At 38.1% G+C, this 18,226-nt stretch overlaps 1 protein-coding gene across 1 annotated transcript in view; it reads left to right on the forward strand.

Annotated features, from left to right (window-relative positions):
- The window catches only part of WWC3 (WWC family member 3), a gene marked incomplete at both ends in the record, with an annotated part of 99,966 nt that overhangs the window by 45,671 nt on the left and 36,069 nt on the right, over window positions 1-18,226 (forward strand). Inside the window, 5 exons of the mRNA XM_080363700.1 lie at window positions 434-510; window positions 2,904-2,983; window positions 8,823-8,952; window positions 14,647-14,796; window positions 15,646-15,719. Coding sequence (XP_080219826.1) covers window positions 434-510; window positions 2,904-2,983; window positions 8,823-8,952; window positions 14,647-14,796; window positions 15,646-15,719 — 511 coding nt within the window. The remainder of the gene's footprint in view (window positions 1-433; window positions 511-2,903; window positions 2,984-8,822; window positions 8,953-14,646; window positions 14,797-15,645; window positions 15,720-18,226) is intronic.

Genomic DNA, 18,226 nt, shown 5'->3' on the forward strand with positions numbered 1-18,226 from the left:
ATTGGTTGTCATTGAGAAGAGCCTGACTTCTCTCTGTAGCTAATGGAATTTTGTTCTGGCAATAGTATTTTTTTTTAACTTTATTCCCTATCATACTGTTAATCCAACACACCTAGGAAGCAATTGGCAATTGTTAATGTTGCACAAATTCCATCAGTGAATGCCACCATCCTGTCATGGAAGCTAGTTGCTTTTAGACAATACGCAGTGCTGCTGTATACAATTTTTATTGTTGTTCAGGACAAAGAAAAAAAACTTCAGGCAGGGTAAAGGTGATTCTTCAGTCATACTTTAGCACAGAGTATTATTTTAAAACTTAATGACTTGTAACACGAAGAATGAATGCAATAGTCTATTAAATAATGCCACATCTTAACAAGTGTATTAAGGAGGAAAAAAAATTAATATAAAATGCTGTGTTCCATCTGTTTAGCATTCTCTGGATTTTCAACTAATACCAAGTATGACCCATATCAGATTAAAGCAGAAATAGCCAGCCGTCGTGACAGAGTGAGTAATCCTTTTTTCATTTTGTAAAAATACAAATTAGGCATGGGGAAGGGAGGGGAACTATGTTTTGTTTTATTTCTTTTTGTTTGTTTGTTCTTTTTACCTTAGTATTTACATAGGATGTTGCACGCATTTTTAGAAATATAATATTAAACGCTTTTCTACGCTGACCTATTGTTCTGTTAAAAATAGTCTATATTTACTGCATTTCAGTGACTTGCACAGTAATGCTTTTTCCATGTTACAAGCGTAAAGACTTTTGTCATGGATGTCAGAGGCAAACTCAGCCAGGATTTCAGACGTTGCTCTCTCTCTGTGAACTGCCATAAGTAGTAAAAACTCTGCTTCCAAATTCTTCCTTAAGTACCTTTCGGACCCACTGTCTTAATATTTTCCCATTTATCCATTTTCAGTGGGGTTCCATGGATGTCATTGAACTCCAGATTTAGCCATTTATTTGGAAATCTGTTCAGAATTCAGTAGACGTGTTTGCCAAATAGACCTTTTTAGCTGATTGGGCCAGAGCTCCTCTGTGAGGGGGAGGGAAGCTTAAGCATTCTAACAGTGATAGGCAGTTCTGTAATTAAAATGATAAATTTTTAGGATTTGATTTTTTTTTTCTTTTTTCTGAAGGGGAATACTGCTTTAGCAAAGAGTTAAAATCTGCATGTTGGTTTCAAGCTAACTGATATAGCAGTTGTAAACAGTTATAAAAAGCAGTTTATAATATTAAGCTCTAGAACCTATTTCTAAATTGTACATTTCTTTTTATTAGGGGAGAAAATGGGACTTAGCATTTCAGGCACTCGCTCACAAAATAAACAAAAAATACTTATCTTTGCAGGCTAGCATTCCATTTTTGTTGTAGTGACCGCTTTTCACATGAGTGCCTCTGAAAATAAATCCCGTCGCCACCCTTCAAAGGCATTTGTTCTATCTGTATATGTTTACTACGTGCTGACTAGTGTTTGCTTGTTTTACGTACTCTAAATGTCTGTGTATTCTAAACAAGAAAATAAGCCTTATTTATTTAAATAATATTTAAACAAAATAAAAAAGGTCTTCACTTACATGGCTAATTATATCTCTTCCTGCATCTTAAAAGAAAATTACCTATTAAGTGCATAGGATAACCTGTTCAACTTAATGTGTCCATAGGCATTGTTTCAGGTAATAAAATAAAATATACACTATAAAGTGTTTGTGTACATTATATTAGTAATACATTTTTTCCTTTTGGTGAGTGTTAAATGAGTTGAAAAGGGTATAGTTTTTTGGGGGGGTTTAGTGCAGTGAGTTTTGAGGTAAGTGCAAGAATACCCATGGGAGGGAGGACCATGGAGGATAGTGGGATTCTGGCAGTCCTGGTTCGCATTCTTGGAACTGCTGTGAGGCCCCTTACTCCTGGAGGAGAGCTGATAAAATTAATCTATGCCTGGGTATGTAGGTATTTTCTTTTACTCTCTTCTAGTAATAGTTTTGTCATTTATTGACGTGCGTGTGAGAAATCAAGAGCTCTCTGGGTGAACTTTAGAAAAAGTACCAGGTTTGATAGCTTGAGAAAAGAGGTTTTTTTTCTTCCATCTCTGCCCATCTTGGGCTCTTGGTTAATCCTTACACCTCACCACCACACCGACACTACACCTTAGATCCCCCCATTTGTCTGTAGTCCCTTGAACCTTCCTCCCCTAGTTGCCCTCAGGTATCTGTCAGCTTTGGAGGGCAAGAAGCTGTTTCTTTGCAGATCATTCTTGGAGCTGATAGTGCCCTTCTAAGGTGTGCCTAACCTACTCAGGTGACTGATTTCACAAAACAACAAAAAATGTTTTTGGGACATTGCTGCTTTGTCACTTTTGATTTATGCGTACTAGGTGGATCCAGGTGGTTGGTTGGTGGGGAGATTGAGAGGACAGGACAATATGAAAATAACTGTAGAAAATCATGCTGCCATTTCTAGGAGAGAGGCCAGTTCTGTTGCCAGTGGTATTGTTTTCCCAGATTGAAAAATTAACAGCACTGAATGTTCAGTCTTGTTTTAGGTTGACTAAAGAGCTGAAGGCAGTTAAGAGGTGTCTGTCTGCTCCAAAGGGAGAAAAATGATATGGATTGGAACTTGCTGTCTGTTAGCATAAGCTATTGGAGATAGAAAACCAATGGAGTAGATGAGGAAATTAATATTTTGAAAGCTGAATGTTATGACCACTGTTTGATTGGATTTTATTATTATTTCAGGGTGTCTTCTGTTATTTTAATGTAATTTTTAAAGCAAAAAAAGAACATAGATTATCACTTTCAATTTTTTAAAAGTAACTTTAGTTTTTCTGTTTGAAAACCTATTGTTTTTATTATGAAAGTTTCTGTTACATGCTATTACTTTCTTTTGTTATATTCAGCTTTCTAGGCTTAAACGGGAATTGGCACAAATGAAGCAGGAGCTGCAATATAAGGAGAAAGGAGTGGAAACTCTGCAAGAGTAAGTTAAGAGCCTGTGGGAGGGTTATATTTTTCTTTATTCGCCTTGGAACGACTTTCTTAGAAAACTGTTGCCAAAAAAAAAAAGGTTGAAGCCTCATAATTTCTTTGCTTCAGAGTTTCTGGTGTGATAGTGACGTGGGGTGAGAACAGTGTGAAATGATGGAAGAAAGGTTAGATAGAATTGGTTGGAATGGTGATTTCATAGATTCACATGCAGAAACAGTTTTACAGGCCCTGTTTTTCAGCTCTTCCTGAAAATGTTGAGGTGGAATTACATTTTAAAAACGTTTTCCAAACATTTTCTGGAGCACAGCCAGAAGGACCATGCAGTGGAGCAGTTTTCCTGTGACCAGGATGGAGGCTTTCTGGCTGGGCACAGTACTCCTGGGGGGAGGGTTGTACCCCACAACACTCCTAATTCCTTTTACCTGATGGTTGGGCCATTTCATTCTGCGCGGTATAGCTGATTTGTGTGTGTACTGTAAATCTGATGGTCTGTGAGACCTTGGATTTTGTTCTCTGTTTGCGGAATGAGTGCATATAAACGTGACTCCTCATCTCCTTCCTGTGAGGAAAGGTAGCTCAGGGCAATTTGCCACTGCTCCACTGCCACTGTGCTCTCTTACCTTTGTGCTCAGTGGTAGCAAAGGTGGTGAACTGTTGTGACCCTCTCCCTGCCACTGTTCCTGCAGCCATCAGATGGGAACTGAGTGACTTCCATCTGTACGTTGCTTGGTCACCTACATACGTAGCACACATGCAGGGTGCCCAGTGGGACAGGGGGAGAGGTTGCCAGGCCATGGAGAAGGTGGCAGGTCAACACAGGTTGCTGTGAGTTCCAGATCTGTTCAATGAGGCCAGAGGCTCAACCACATGTTTAACAGCTCTTGGATTTGCCTTGGACGTGTGGCCATGCGTTTAGAAGCCTTGGCCATTTTTTCCCACATGCATGTGAACGAACTGCCTAACACAGGTGCTTCCAGAAAATGTTGAAACTCTTCCACACCTAATGCATTTTGCAGCATAAGTACGGTATCTGTGGAAATATTATGAGACTTTGGATTTATTGCGTTGGTGCTATGAAGCATGAGGTGTACTTTATCACTTGAGGAATCCTGGCAAAGTTTCAGGGATCCAGGAGCAATTATGTTACTTGTTTTCCAGATTTTCTTTTGATTGGTATTATGTTAACAAAACGATACAAAGGGAGATACTCCGATTTGACTTTTGAAGGAGTGGGAGTAGCCCATGAACTTCATATTGGTTTGTTTGGGGTTTTTTAAAGCTTACAAGGTTCTTTTGTTTTATAATGAGTTTTAAAAGCTTTAGAGAATAAAACTTGTTAAACCAAAATCCTTCATTGGCAGATATAAAGTAAACATTTTCAAGCAGAAATATGTTTTTATTGACTACGTGAAGCACTTACAGGTAGTTAGGAGAATGGTTATATATGATACTATCTGAAAATTGGTAAAATAAAGCACTCAGTATATTGAAAGAGCAAATATTTTAAGTGATAATTTAAGTTTAGTCAGTGTTTTAGGATAGTGGCCTTGATACAGTAACAGAACAAAAAATAGAATTCTTAATCATAATTTCTTCAAGTGAGTAAGAATTGCCTTGTCTTTTCTACTTTCTTTATTTGTTTTCCTTCTCCTGATTATTGGGTTTTTTTAAGGGCATGGGTTCAATTGTTTCATAAAAGGACTAACCACTTGACTAGGATGATGAAAGTATTTGAAGGCCATTTGAAACTCAAGATTGTTTTAATTAATATAATTCATTTAAGATAGCCCAGCAAAGTAGTGCAACTTTTCAAAAAGTAAAGTCTGTGGATGATTAGGAATACAAATGTTAGTCTTGGATTTTAGCCCAAGTGAAGTTGCCCGTATTCCAGGGTGGGGATATCACAGAGACTTTCAGGAGAGCATTTTAAAGCATATCTGATTAGTCAGTGGTCACTCTAATTATCTCATCTAAAAGTTTAGGCATGACAACTCAGTGCCCTAGTGCTGCTCATTGCTGCTGTTGCTACAGTCCCTCTCCGTCCCCTTGGTGTGCCGAGTGGCATTTGCAGTTGCTTGCTGAAGCTGGGGAGAACGTTTTGCCCCCGTGCGTTATCTGGGGTTGCAGTGCAGTTGTCAGTGTTTGTTGCTTGCTGAGCTCTGCTCTCTGCAGTGACTTCTTCAACCATGACCCAGAGCCTTATGGGTTTTGTTTTGTGTTTTGTAAGTAATTTTTTAATTGCCTTTCTGGCAAGATATGTGCTTTCCTTTAAGTATTTTGCTTTTAGTATGAAGTGAGCCAATGTGGAGAGTAGACAAGTTTCTCTAGCCTCCTCCTATAGTCACCGGAAAAATCAGGGTAAGAGCCTGGTTATGCTCTAGGTTGTCCCTGGGCAGTCTCTCCCTTACTCTGTGTATTTGTCAGAAGAAAAGGGTCATTCGACTCAAGGACCAAGGCTGAAGTACTTCACTTTTTGCATATCCATGAAGTAAGTGTATTGTCTGAAAAGCAACTCAGTGCTCTTTCTTTAAAACAAAAATTCTGTGATTTGCCCCTGCCCATTTAAAAAAAAAAAAAGTTTCTTATATCTCAGTTATTTCTCCTTTTTCTTTTTTTTTTACCTTTTCTAAATTTTTGCTCTACATAATTTTTCTTCCTTGTGCTAGGTCAAATCTTAAGTAACTGCCAAACTGAGAATGGCATGCATCCTGTTCAGCTGTTTTAAAGCCGTGTTCTTCGCTTTGTTTCAAGTATAAGCCAAGAACAATAGTAGGAGCTGTCACACTTTGGGCTTTACATCTGGCTGAATGTTTGCTTTGCAAGTCTGACCAGAATGACATTATGAGCAGGTATCAAAACCTGCTGCTCTGCAACTCCCTTTGCAACTTTTGCTGGGTATAACTCTCAGAGAAGAGATAAATTTTATGGTTATGTTGCTTCGTACTTCCATCATTTTATGGCACTCTCTGATGATGCTTTTGGTAGATGTAAATTTCTTGCATTGACATTTTCCACGTACAATATCAACCTTGGACTGTTGTTTTTAATTTTAGTAAAATGGCTTAGCCATCTTTGAGGAGAGGAAGAGAAAACAAAACACAAAAAAACCCACAACAAAACAAAACAACAAAAAAGCACCCCAAGGGACACACACACACACACACGCAACCTCCCCCCAAACAACTAGAGAAAGTGGGGTTTTGTGAGGGGAGGGAGGATTGAGGTTTGTTTTTTTGTTGTTTGTTTTAAATAGCTCTACAACTCCAATACAGTCAACATTTCATATTTTGTAGTGCTCCAGCTTTTTGTTAGGGCTGTATTTTCTACAGTTTCATCCAAAGCTGCAGATGCTGTGACAAGCCTTAGGACATCACGTTCTGCCTTTGCCCACTAGAGACATCCCCGTTCGAAGCCTGTGGAGATCTCACCCTGCCCCAGGTTGTTCCTTGGCCTCCACAGGCACCTTTGCCCCAGGTGTGGCTGATCCTTTCACAGTCCAGAGGTTAAAGATGAACCTTTCCTGGAACAGTCTCCTTCCTCTGACCGAGGAAGGAGGAGCAGTTCTTCCTCCCCTGTGTTTTCAGTGACCCTTCTGCTCGCAGGCAGGAATTTTGGAGGAAGAAGGCGTTTAAAGCAGCAAAGGAAATGAAAACTCGGCCAGTTGGCCGGGGGAGCGAAGTGAATGCTGAGAGAAGTTGGGAGGGACAGGGAATTAGGACTGACTAAACAATTTGCAGCTACAGACTAGTTTAGAGGATATGAGACTTGACAAAAGCTTTAAAATGAGGTTTTAACTGGACTACAGACCTGTGCTTTGATGAGGATGGGGGAAGTCTTGCATATTTGAACACACATGGAGGAAAGAACAGAACACAAAAACTGCCCTGTAGGGCTGAAACTATTGCAAGTATATTAATAGTGTATGTATCCTAGGAACATCTTCCTCAGAAAAATGTATACTTTATTCATAGTTTTCTGTTAGTTGAATGTTATTTCTATTCATACAGAGGTCTAATCTTTTATATTATGCTGTTTTCCATTAATAAAATGGAAGATTCCTGTTAACTTTGTGGCTTTCAAAACTAGTGCTTTATGGAACAAGGGAAAAAAATAACAGGCAATATATAACAAGTAATTTTTTAAGGTGCTTAAGTCAGTTTGGCTTGAAAGCAATACTGATTTAAGCTCAAATATTTCTGGCAGTAGAAACTTCTATGATTCTTTCCTTAAACAAATATCAATTCATAAGTTGGGCTCCAAAGTGACGTCCAGGAACGTGGATATGTGGGTAACTGGACAAAAATCTGGTTGAAATTAAATAATTTCCTTTTCCTGAAATGCCACCTTGGACCTGGCAAATGGTATAATGAGCAGTTGTGTAGGAGGCATTTTCTGGTCCAATATTTGGGTGGAATCTATGTTCTTAACATTAATGTAACCTTCAGATAAAACCACATGTTATCTTTTCATGAAAGTTTTAGTGAATTGAATTAGTTGTTTTCCCATGGTTTTATCTAATATTTTCAGGGTTTTAACTAAAAATTAGAGAAGACCCGAATAAACATCTTAAAAGGAGAACAAAACCAACCAAACAAAAATCCTCACCTTTCATCCACATGATGTTCAAGTCCTTTCTGGTTCGTGAACCAAAAATCATAAATGCTTATATATTTTCTTGTACGACATGGGGAAAGTTGTGTTTAAGTAGAAATCTGAGGTTCCGATTTACTTCATTTTTTCTCCACAGCAAGAACTGTCAGAAAAACCCAAACCAACCGAAACTGTAGATACCCAACCTGCGTGGGGTATTTTTGTAAATATTGTGAGCTGCACAATAAAATGACAGGATTTTGATTCAAGCCTTTTGAATTTTCATTTTAATATTTTAATTTTAAGTCAAGTAATCTGCTGCAAGTGGAATTTTACTGGTGGTTTTTTTGTTTAACTGGCAGAACATGCTGAGTAAGTGTTGTTGACATGCTTATAATAGCTTAATATAATAACTACTTTGAAACTTGTACTTATTCTCAATATTTTAAATAGAGTTTGAGCATTCTTGTCTTGTTCTTTATCTATAAGAGAAAGCAAATGATCAAGGTGATACACTGGACTAGGCTTCTGCGCCCTGATCTGTTGTCCATTGCTATTGCGAAGCTCTCAAGAAAAAGTTGAGAGCTCGGGCAGTGGGTGTCCCACTTCAGAGAAGATGAGTGATTTTTGTGTCAAGATGGAAATGTTAGTAGTACTTCAACCTCGTGTAGTGGGTAGTGCTCTTGCTCCTTGCTGGGTTTGCATTTGAAATCTTCTGGGACAGTCTAGTAGGGGATGATGATGTTTCCTAGAAAAGATACTCAAAGATGCCCATAATGGCAGAAAGGCACTTCCAATAAAAACTTAGGAATTAAAAATTTCTTCCCAAGAAAATGTAATGCTTTTGTTAGAAACTTCTAAAACAAGATCACATAGGAAGTCCTGTAAGAGATGTTGCAATGTGTGGTGCTGCATGGGAATGTGACAGCTAGACCGCTGATACCTTTATTTTTTGACTTTTTACTGTGTAGATTAGTTTTGGATTGATTTTATTTTTGTTGTGGGAAATATTCCACGAATGTTGCCTGTAAGTAAGCTCTGTATTAAGACATTAAAACCAGAAAATGTGTTGATTCTGCAGAACTGCATTGCCTTGTGGTTAGAATGTACTAGATGACGAGGGCTCTGTTAATTCCAAGTAGAGTATAATTTTAAGCCTGGAAACAAAGTGGTACATGAATAATCAAGAGGTCTTAAAACATCTGTGCTCTTTCTAATTATGTGAAAATTCTTTTCAACAGGATTGATCGTAAGATGTCAAGTGCTCATACAAATTATAGACTGGATGAAGCACAGGCTATAATGAGTGAGCTTCGAACCATAAAGAAAGCTATATGCACAGGTGAAAAAGAAAGGCAGGACCTTATGCAGGTAAAATATACGCTACTTAACAAAGACCTGCTGAAAAGTAATAACCTACCTCTATTTTCTTCTTCTGGCACTGGGGTTACCAAGTCTAAATAAGGAAGTGGGGTGGCCTAAACTGATTTTTCTGTTTCATAATCACTCGAAAGATGTAAGTAGTCATTGTCTATGCTGTGAACATAAGACTTGATATGTGTTTCATATTCTTGTCTTAGATAGTGTGCTGTGTTTACATTGAGATCAATATCTTTACTGAAGATAGCTTTCCATTGCTGTTGACCATATTAAAGACTGCTATGGAATAACTATGTTGCATTTTGAGAAAATATCTGTTAAGTTTTATGGTATTTGTTTTTTCATTTTGTTTGTCTCCTTATAATGAAGTAGGACTGAGAATTCGTGTGCTAAAATGTTTATCAGTTTATCTACCATGTTGTTTTTTTTATAAGCAGTTCACAAAACTGGATCTCTGTGTCACTATTGCCACAGTTTGACAGTTCTCTCCCCGCCCCCCCCCCAAACTCTCCCTTAAATACCCATATCAAGACATGCACTAATTTCAGATGTTCTCACAAAACCCACAAAGACTATGATTAAATACAATATATACCTAAACAAGCAACCTGTAGATTATTTTATGGATTGGAGCATCCAATACATGCCCGAGTAATGATCTCACTTTTGAATGGATTCTGCATCTTGCTATGAGCTCTCAGTTGCTGTATTTGTGTTATTAGCAAGATGGGAGCTTGATCAAAGAGCCACGAGCCTCTGCCACCACAGGGATTTCAGTATAGACTTGCCCAAATATGCTGCAGATATAGAGGGGTGGCAAGGACAAGTCTCTTCACCCAGTCTTCAAGCTGCTATTACCTACGTTTTTGGTATGATACTAAATTAATGTTGCCATTAAAACATTATTTCAGCTTTCTCTGCTATAGTGTTTCACTAGTATTTTTCTTTTATTGTAAAATGATATGGGTAGCTTGTAATCTGCATACAATAAATTTCAATAGTTATACAATTATTCAGTCTCTAAAGCATTACCCAAAGGTCAGCTGATGGACCACAAATCCATGTTCAAGGAGACAAAACACTTAAGTCACTACGAAAAGTTTCTGCCTTGGCTACTTTTAGGATATTTGATATTTTGCTTTGGCCAAGTTTTAATGTGATTTTTCAGTTTTCCACATGCTTGGCTAGTAGGAAATGATTAGAAAGGCAGTTCTTCATGAAGGCAGTGACACATGTTTTAGGAGACTAACTGGTAACTTAAAGACTTGCGTGTGAGAACTTGGAGCAGCTTAACTACTGGCCTTGTTTTGACTCCCCCACTAGATTTTTTTTTTTTCCCTTTTTCTTACATTTTCAGTCCTCAGTGGCACTAAATCCAGCTGTAAACAGTGAGATGCCTTGAAAATCGTATCTGTTAAACCAACTTGAAGTGCACGTGCAGTTTCTTTAATTACAGTATTGAGAGAGCTAGAAGTCTAGGATGAAGCTTAGCCTCAAGGTTTGGGCAGTGCTGGCAGCATCAGGACGTAGAGGCTGTACAAGACAGAAGTCAAAATGAAAAGTGTTGCTATCCCTCTTCATGGATGTCTACCTGACATACGTGAAATATCATTCTAGGAGGTATCATTTTTGTAACTGATGACAGTCTGTTGTGATACCACCTAGTAATAAACATATAGTCCAGGAGAATCTAGAATATAATTGTTCCATACAAGCCTGGTATGCAAACCAGTTCTGCGTGTTTTGTTGCAATTGTAATAAGGGATTAAATGCCTTAGTTTGCAACATCTACAGCTGTAAAAATTGTGTATTTCTGCCAACTTATTGTGCTCTGCAAAAATATTCATCTTTCTCCTGGATATTTTTTAAAAATTTTGACCCCAAAAAATAAGTTGTTTTTGTTGTCACCAAACATTTCTGTGCTTTGCCTTTTCATAATTAGTTGAAGACTGTTGTGATGAATTTATTTAGCTTTGTCAAACAAGTGCAAGTCTATTTTAATTGTCTTCCTAATTAATTCAGAATTTGATTTTTAATTTCCTATCAATTGTGAGATTGATTTCTCCTTGAAAATGCTATATTTAAAAGCTATGGTTGGTAAGACAAGCTCTCTTATGAAAACTTTTTTGTTTTGAAATCTGTTCTTAGAGGAGTTTAAAGTATTGTATAAACAGCTGGGGATTTGTTTCAGAGAAAGGAAATAGACAATTTCTTACTATTTCTTAGTTTAAATCTGGCCAGTGTAAGCAACAGAACTAAACATAGTAGAAGTGACTCAGTCTTGTGTAGGTGCTTGGAAAATTGTAGCTGTCAGAAATATGGTAATTGGATTGAGTTGTGTGGGAGAGGAGGCTGATGAGCGAAGGAGAGGGTGGTCAGATTTAAACTGGGCGCTGTGGTTACAAATAAAGCCACAAATGTAGTGTCACTGCTCCAAGAAGGTGGGCAAACTTTTTATATAACGCTGAGTAATCAAGGTGCATAGTTAGATTTCTGAAAGCAGCATCTATATCCATTTCCTCCCTCCCCATCCATTTCCTACTTTTGTCTCTGTTCCAGTATGTCCATATGCTTTTAAAATGTTGTCCTTTATCCCTAGGAAGTGTTGGAGTTTGGTGGTGGTGTGTTTGTTTGAGTTTGTTTTGTTTTTTGGTGTGTGTGTATTTGTTTTGTGTGGGTTTTTTTTTGTTGTTGTTGTTTATTTGTTTGTTTTTTCTCCTTTTCTGAACAATTAAATAAGCTAAATAGATAGGAACTGCACTGAAATTGTATGTGGTAGGGAGCTCCCAAATCAGATAGTAACAGAGCAATGACAAAATGGCAGTGCTCATGTTTTTGAGTAGCTTTGGGCTGCTGTGCCTAGAACTTCAGATCCATATTGTAGGCTCGTCTGGCAGTTTCTGTGCATTTGCCATCAACAATCCATGAACCCCAAATTAATGATTGATTCTTTCATGTAGCTGTGCAGGATATTGCTCCCAGCGGTTAATGTAAATTGTTTCTATCTACATGTATGCTAACTCAGGTTGTCATTTTCTATGTTAGAATTGCTGGAGGCTGTGCTTTCACTCATCCAAATAGGACTCAAAGGATATGTTTATCCTAGAGCATAGTCACCTCTGCATGTAGATAGAAGTTAAGGTGATGCTACATGGTGGTTTCCACCAGCCAAATACTATGTAATTTTTAAGTAGTATTGAGGTTTCAGCAGCTGTGCCCAGCTAGGAAGCATGGCCAGCAGCCAGGCAGCCATTCACTGCCTGTCAGGGAGATGCTGGAGGGTGGCAGGAGCACACTAGGAGCGCATAAAGTAGCTGAAATACGAGCAAAAGTTTAGAGATAAGTTCTGGCATCAGGATCTTTGGTGTTGTGTATGTCTGTAACATAATACGTGTTAGCTAAAGGTGCCAGATGGGACAGAGCTTATTTAGGAGGAACCTCAGGCTTTGTGAATCCTCAGGTTTTGTTCATGTTCGTGTGACTGGCTCTGATTTACTGGGAAGAGGACAAGTTAGATGTTTGATGTTTGTTTGTTTAGCTGTGATTGGAAATCATTATTTCCATGTTATGAAACCATTAGAGATCCATCTTGATCCTCCATACAGCAGGAGACTGACAGGACTGGATGATTTCCAGTGAGTTTTGAAGAAGAAAGTTAGACAGTCTGCAATTTTCAGTTTTCATAAAGGGGAAAACATTCCAGTTTTCTTTTTGCCAGGTTGTGGAGCAGTTCATTTTGCAGCAAGTCTTGGAGGATAAAGGAACACTAGCTAGGGGCTTCTCAGCAAAATAACTTGAAATTGAATTCTGCTGTCTCAGGACTGAGAAGAGACTGTTTTGTTTGTCCTTCATACTAAGATGGCACAGTTCAGTTGGGACATGGCAGAAGAATTGTTGTCTTTTGGGGAGCCAAGACAAATCAAGCTCCTGGAGGCAAGCAGAGGTATATGTGGTATATGCATAGTGAGGCAAGCAGCGATAGCTTTGTCCCACTGCTGGCATGTTTGGCGTTTCTCTGCACTGTCCTCTGTCCCTGCCAGTGCTGAGCACAAAATCCCAGCCCTACTCAGACCTTGTAGTTGTACCAGCAGACGGAGGATGAAGAGGGAGCAGCGTGTGCTCTCCAACATGTGGGGTGCACCTGCTTCTCCCCCTGCCTTTTACCTAATAGGAAGGACAAAGTGTTTGTGATTGTGGGGGTGACAGGGAGGAGCACAGGGCCCCCAGTCTTGTGGCTTGGGAACCTACTTGTTCGTCCATCCTGCACCAGGTTTGGTGTTTTCCCTCTTTTTTAATGTCTAGTGGAGGGGAGCATGAGGGCAGGTTTTGCTGGCTGTTTTCAGGCCTGCTGCAGTTCCTACAGGTGCTTCCCAGGCTTTGAAACCACAGCTTTTGTCTTCAAGGTGGCCTTGCTGTTCCTGTGAGCCGCAGCCAGTGGCTGTTACACAGGTTCATCTTCTTGACTCCATTAGCTGAATTTATTGTAAGAAAAGACAGCATTGATGTGTCCTTTTGAAACTGGACTTTGAAGGCTTGAGAAATCTGGCAGCTGAATATGGACAGTAACTGGGGCTTATTGCAAATCAGCAGTTGTCAGAGCCACTGAGATTGCTGAGAGGGTCAGTCTTTTCCCAGTGCAATGTTTCTGATTCTGTAGGTTAGACTCTGGAGTAGGCAGTTTCAGAGTTTTTGTGTGTATTTTTAGAACCAAACGGTTTGATTATGTTATGGTTTTAAAAATTGATATAGCTCTTCAAATTTCTGGGGTTTTTTGTTTGGTGGAGTTTTTTCCCCACATACTGTGATTGCCCCTTATCTTCTAGTGAGGGGAAAGTTTTTAATATCTTGTTTTAAAAAGTTCTTTTGATGCATAATGCTTAAGGTCTCTGTCATAAATGACTGCACTGCATGGTGGTTTTATTATTGATAATACATTATCTGTAATTTTTGAAAGAGAGAGAATGGCAGTCAGAAAATAAAAGCAATGTTAACTTAAAGGATTTTTAAGAGCTGCTAAGCAAGCTTGTGCTGTCAAACAAGTTATTGTTATTATTTTGTATAATATGTTTCTGTCGTACTCCCCATTCCCCTTACAGACTGCTTGAGGTCTCTGCTTTATCCTCCCAGTTTGTGTCATTGTCTAGTCATCTCAGAGATGTCCCTTGCTTATCCCAAGGTGTAAAATATCTCTTAACTATGTGAACCTTGGGTAAGGGAGCACAAGGGTGGAATCAACTGTCATAGAAATACAACACAAGGTATTCATCAAGTTGGATGTGATAGCAGTAGTGGCTAAAAAATGTGCCCTGTGCCGAACATGGCAAAAGGGCAGGTGAATCACATTTGTCTTCCATATCAGCTAGTCTGAAAGCTGACTGCTGCTAGATATAAAGAACTGTAAGCCATACAAAAGCTAAAAAATTTATAGATCTAAATCAAGTAATTTAAAATCTGTTTATGGTTAGATGCATCTTTTAAAAAGAAGAGTTGGTTTCAAAGCAAAGCTTGTGCATGTTAGTAACACTACAATGAATTTTACTTTTTGTAAATAGCTCTTTATAGGCAAGCTACCTGTCATATTTTTAAAATATTTTTGTTAGTTTTCCATTAATAAATAATTCTAAAAATCAGGGATTTTTATTTATTTATTTATTTATTTATTTATTTTAATCTCTTCTCCCGTAGAGCCTGGCCAAGTTAACAGATGGATTCAGGAATAGCTGTTGTATTACAGATTCCCTGCAGGATGCCCAACACAATTCTAGTTCGCTCAGCGACTCCTGTTTACCTCAACAACACTGCGATGCTTGTTCTCAGACTGACATCACTGGGGAGGTATGTGTTCCTACGTGAGCCTCTTGCTGTAGAAAATAAGCTACTATTGTACTGTAGCGATGCATCGTTATTCCCTGGTTTAATTTAAGAGGTGTTGGCTGTAGGAGAACAAAAAATCCAAAGCAATATTGGTGGCAAGGGAGTTGTTTGCTTATTGATTCCAGAGCGTGTGAGTGGCGCTCATGAGTGGTGGTGGGCTTTGTGGTTCTGCCACCAGAGCATGGCACAGGGACATGATGACGTGGTCGGGGGTCATTGACAGGTAAAATCAGCTCCTGGACTCAGCCAGCCCAGCTGAGCACTTCTCGTGTCATCGCTTTGGTGATTGCAAGTTCATCTCAGAGTAACAGCTCATGCTGAGGCGTCCACAGACCTCTTCTTCAGAATATGTTTTTGTAATAGTGTTTAGAATGTACTATGATCTAAGTACTCGGTTGACACATCACAGTACAGGGAATGTAATCTGAATTACTTCTAAATAAACTATACATAAAATAGTATCAAGTAGTAAAATATTTCAATTAAAAATACTTTTGTGTTTTAGGCTTGGATGAAGTTGAAAAGCCTTACTGTTCATCAGTGCTTCTGTTTCCTAACCCTTGATTTCAAGGATCTTAACTTATTGAAAGGGCTCATTTATCTTCAGTATTTTTAGCAATACACCAGTTTTGTATTTCTGAAGCATAGAATTTATTTTGATTATGTTATTGCTTAAAACATTGAGGTTTTTTTTAATTGACTTCCGTAAGGAAGACTAATTTATCCCTTCCTTTATTACAAGAGTGTTTTTAAAATCTCATTTCTCCTTCTTTTCCTCTCCTTTCTCCTTGTTCCCCAACTCTACAAAAGTTTGGGTTCGATGACAAAACAAGACTTGTAGACAAAGTAAGACTGAACTGGCAATATGAAGAGGCCAAGAAAAGGTAATTAAAGATTTTATTTATTGTTTTCAGTTTTTATTCTTGTGATTAAAGTTTTTAAAGCAGAGCTGGAGCCAGCCTCCCAGCTGAACTGTCTTTAGGAAGACTGATTTACTTACTGTTGAGTAGTTCACAGATAATAAAAACTTAGGTAAACATAAGACTTTATCATAAGATTATGATGTTTGTTTGCAGAGATAAAGCTAAATGTCAGCCCTGTTCTACACTTGTGTAAACATAACATTGCAGTAGTTTAATTGAACTGTTTTACATTTTACCCCCTTCTTCTCAAACCTCAATATAAACAGTCTTTTAATTTACACTTGGTTTATATCAGCCTGGCTCTGTCAGTACATTCGGAGCTTTGCATACCTGTGTTCTAAATTCATTATACTGAAGTCATGAACTCAGTGTGAAGAAAGAATGCAGAAATTCCTGTAACATAAATGAAGATGTTCAGAACAGAACATAAGAGTACATGAAAATAAATATTGAGATTGAAAAAGAAAATCTGACAGAGCTTAAAAAAAAAAAAAAGTTGAAACAGAGAAACTCTTCACCAAGTCCTTCAATCTAATTGCTTATCCTAAGTATTTCTTTTGTGAAGGTCAGTCTTGCAGTGTTTTTCATGGCTTTGTAAAAATAATCTATCCTTATTTTGTACTATTTTAGAAATATTATCTACTAGTATAGTTTAGCAGGTCCTCATTTAACCTCATTGTTTTCAAACCATTTGCCACATATTCAGGAAAATAGTGTAGATATAGATAATGACTTGAACACCGTAATTTTATGCACAGACTATTTTAATTTGTGCTGATGTAACATTCTCTTATTAAAATTGACTGACATTTAGAAGGATTCTATACAGTTAACTTTGAAAACCTTAGTGGTTTCTTTTTTAAGTTTGGTTTTTTTTTAGGATTTTATTTTTGCTTTTTAATTTTTTTATACTATTTTGACAGTATTTGTCTCTCAGAACAGGGGTTAAAAAAAGTTTAATACTTTTTGCCTCTTTTTTTCATATCATGGTGACTGTTTGGGGGAAATTGTAACGCTGTCATGTGTCTTGGCAGGGATTGGAAGCTTTATAGGCAATTTGCCATTTTGTTGTTCTTGGAAAATTTACCCACATTTGGATGCAATTCAGGCTTTAAAAAAAAAACCATGCAAGCATGTTAGAGATACACAGCTAAATCTTCAGGATTTGTAACTGGAATAAAAGTTTGCATTGTGAAATATGGCATGTGAATATAATTTACTATTACCTAAAAAGGTTAAATAATTGGGGGGAAGAAAAAGGCAAACCAAAAACCTGTCAGTGTCCTGCTTGGTCAGGTGCTTAACCCTGAGCAATTAATAGTCCAGTGATAGTAATTTAGGTGTTCATCACAGTTGCTGAAAGAAAGAGGAGAGAATTCAGTTCTTTGCTGTTTAGTTTAGCAGAGCCACTGGTGCTGTGAGGATTGTATTAAATGTTTTCTGACATACCTTTTCTATGTGCTTTTCCAAAACAATTCTCTTTTTTTTTTTTGGTGTTATTGCAAGGAAGAGATATAGTGGTGAGGTGGTTGGTTGGTTGGTTTGTTTGTTTTTGGTAGCAGAAGCATTTCTCATCTGGAAATGCCGAACATTTGTTTGTACCTGGAATGCAGTATTTCTGAACATCAGAAGCGAGCTGGGGTTTGATGTGCAGAAAATCCGGGTAACTAGCCTTCCAACTAGAGGATAGTAATTGCAGTAAGGGTAGTTTTGCTGTCTCAGGATAGCGTCTCTGACAATGGTCTGTTATTTAGCAAAAGCATGTCAGTTACTTTAAAATAGTGGCCTTATTCTGCCCAGTATGTTGCACGGAAGTAATCAGCTTTCGGCTTTTGAGTGGAACTGCACAAAGCTCGTTGCCCCTACCGGTTATCTCTGTGGTTGCATTCTTCATTTATCATGCATTCCTTCCCCTTAGCTTGCTGGTATTTCTGTAGGGCTTTTGTCTCTACTAAATATCTTTGTGTTCGTTCTCCCTTGGCTGGTGAAATATCTACTGTTAGTGCACAGTGTGGGTGATGGAATGTGCTGCAATGGATTAAAATCTACAAAGTAGAAAATTAAAATGCTACAGTATGTCACAACTGTAAAGCAGTATATTATGACTACTTGCTTGTCAAACAGAGTGTGGAAACATATAGCAAATAAGTGCAACAGACAGACTGTTTTGTTTCCATGTTTTAATGGGAGACTTAAAATGTACTATAGGAAAAAAGTATGTATTTTCCCATAAAGGAAAGCAGGACAAAAAGCCCCAGAAACTGAAGGGGAGTGTGTTGCATTTTAGTCACTCTTGTGAATCTTGCTAGATCATAGAGATTTAGATACAAGCAGAGTATTTGCCATATGTTGTAAAGAAGTTTTGAAAAATATGTTCTTTGTATGTGGTGTCTTAGCAAGTAAATGCAGCGTTGGGATTTCTGAATGAACTGTCTTGAGGAATTCAGCAGATGAGACCCAGTGATAGT

The sequence above is a fragment of the Nesoenas mayeri genome (assembly GCF_963082525.1).
Source record: "Nesoenas mayeri genome assembly, chromosome: 1".
Lineage (NCBI taxonomy): Eukaryota > Metazoa > Chordata > Aves > Columbiformes > Columbidae > Nesoenas > Nesoenas mayeri.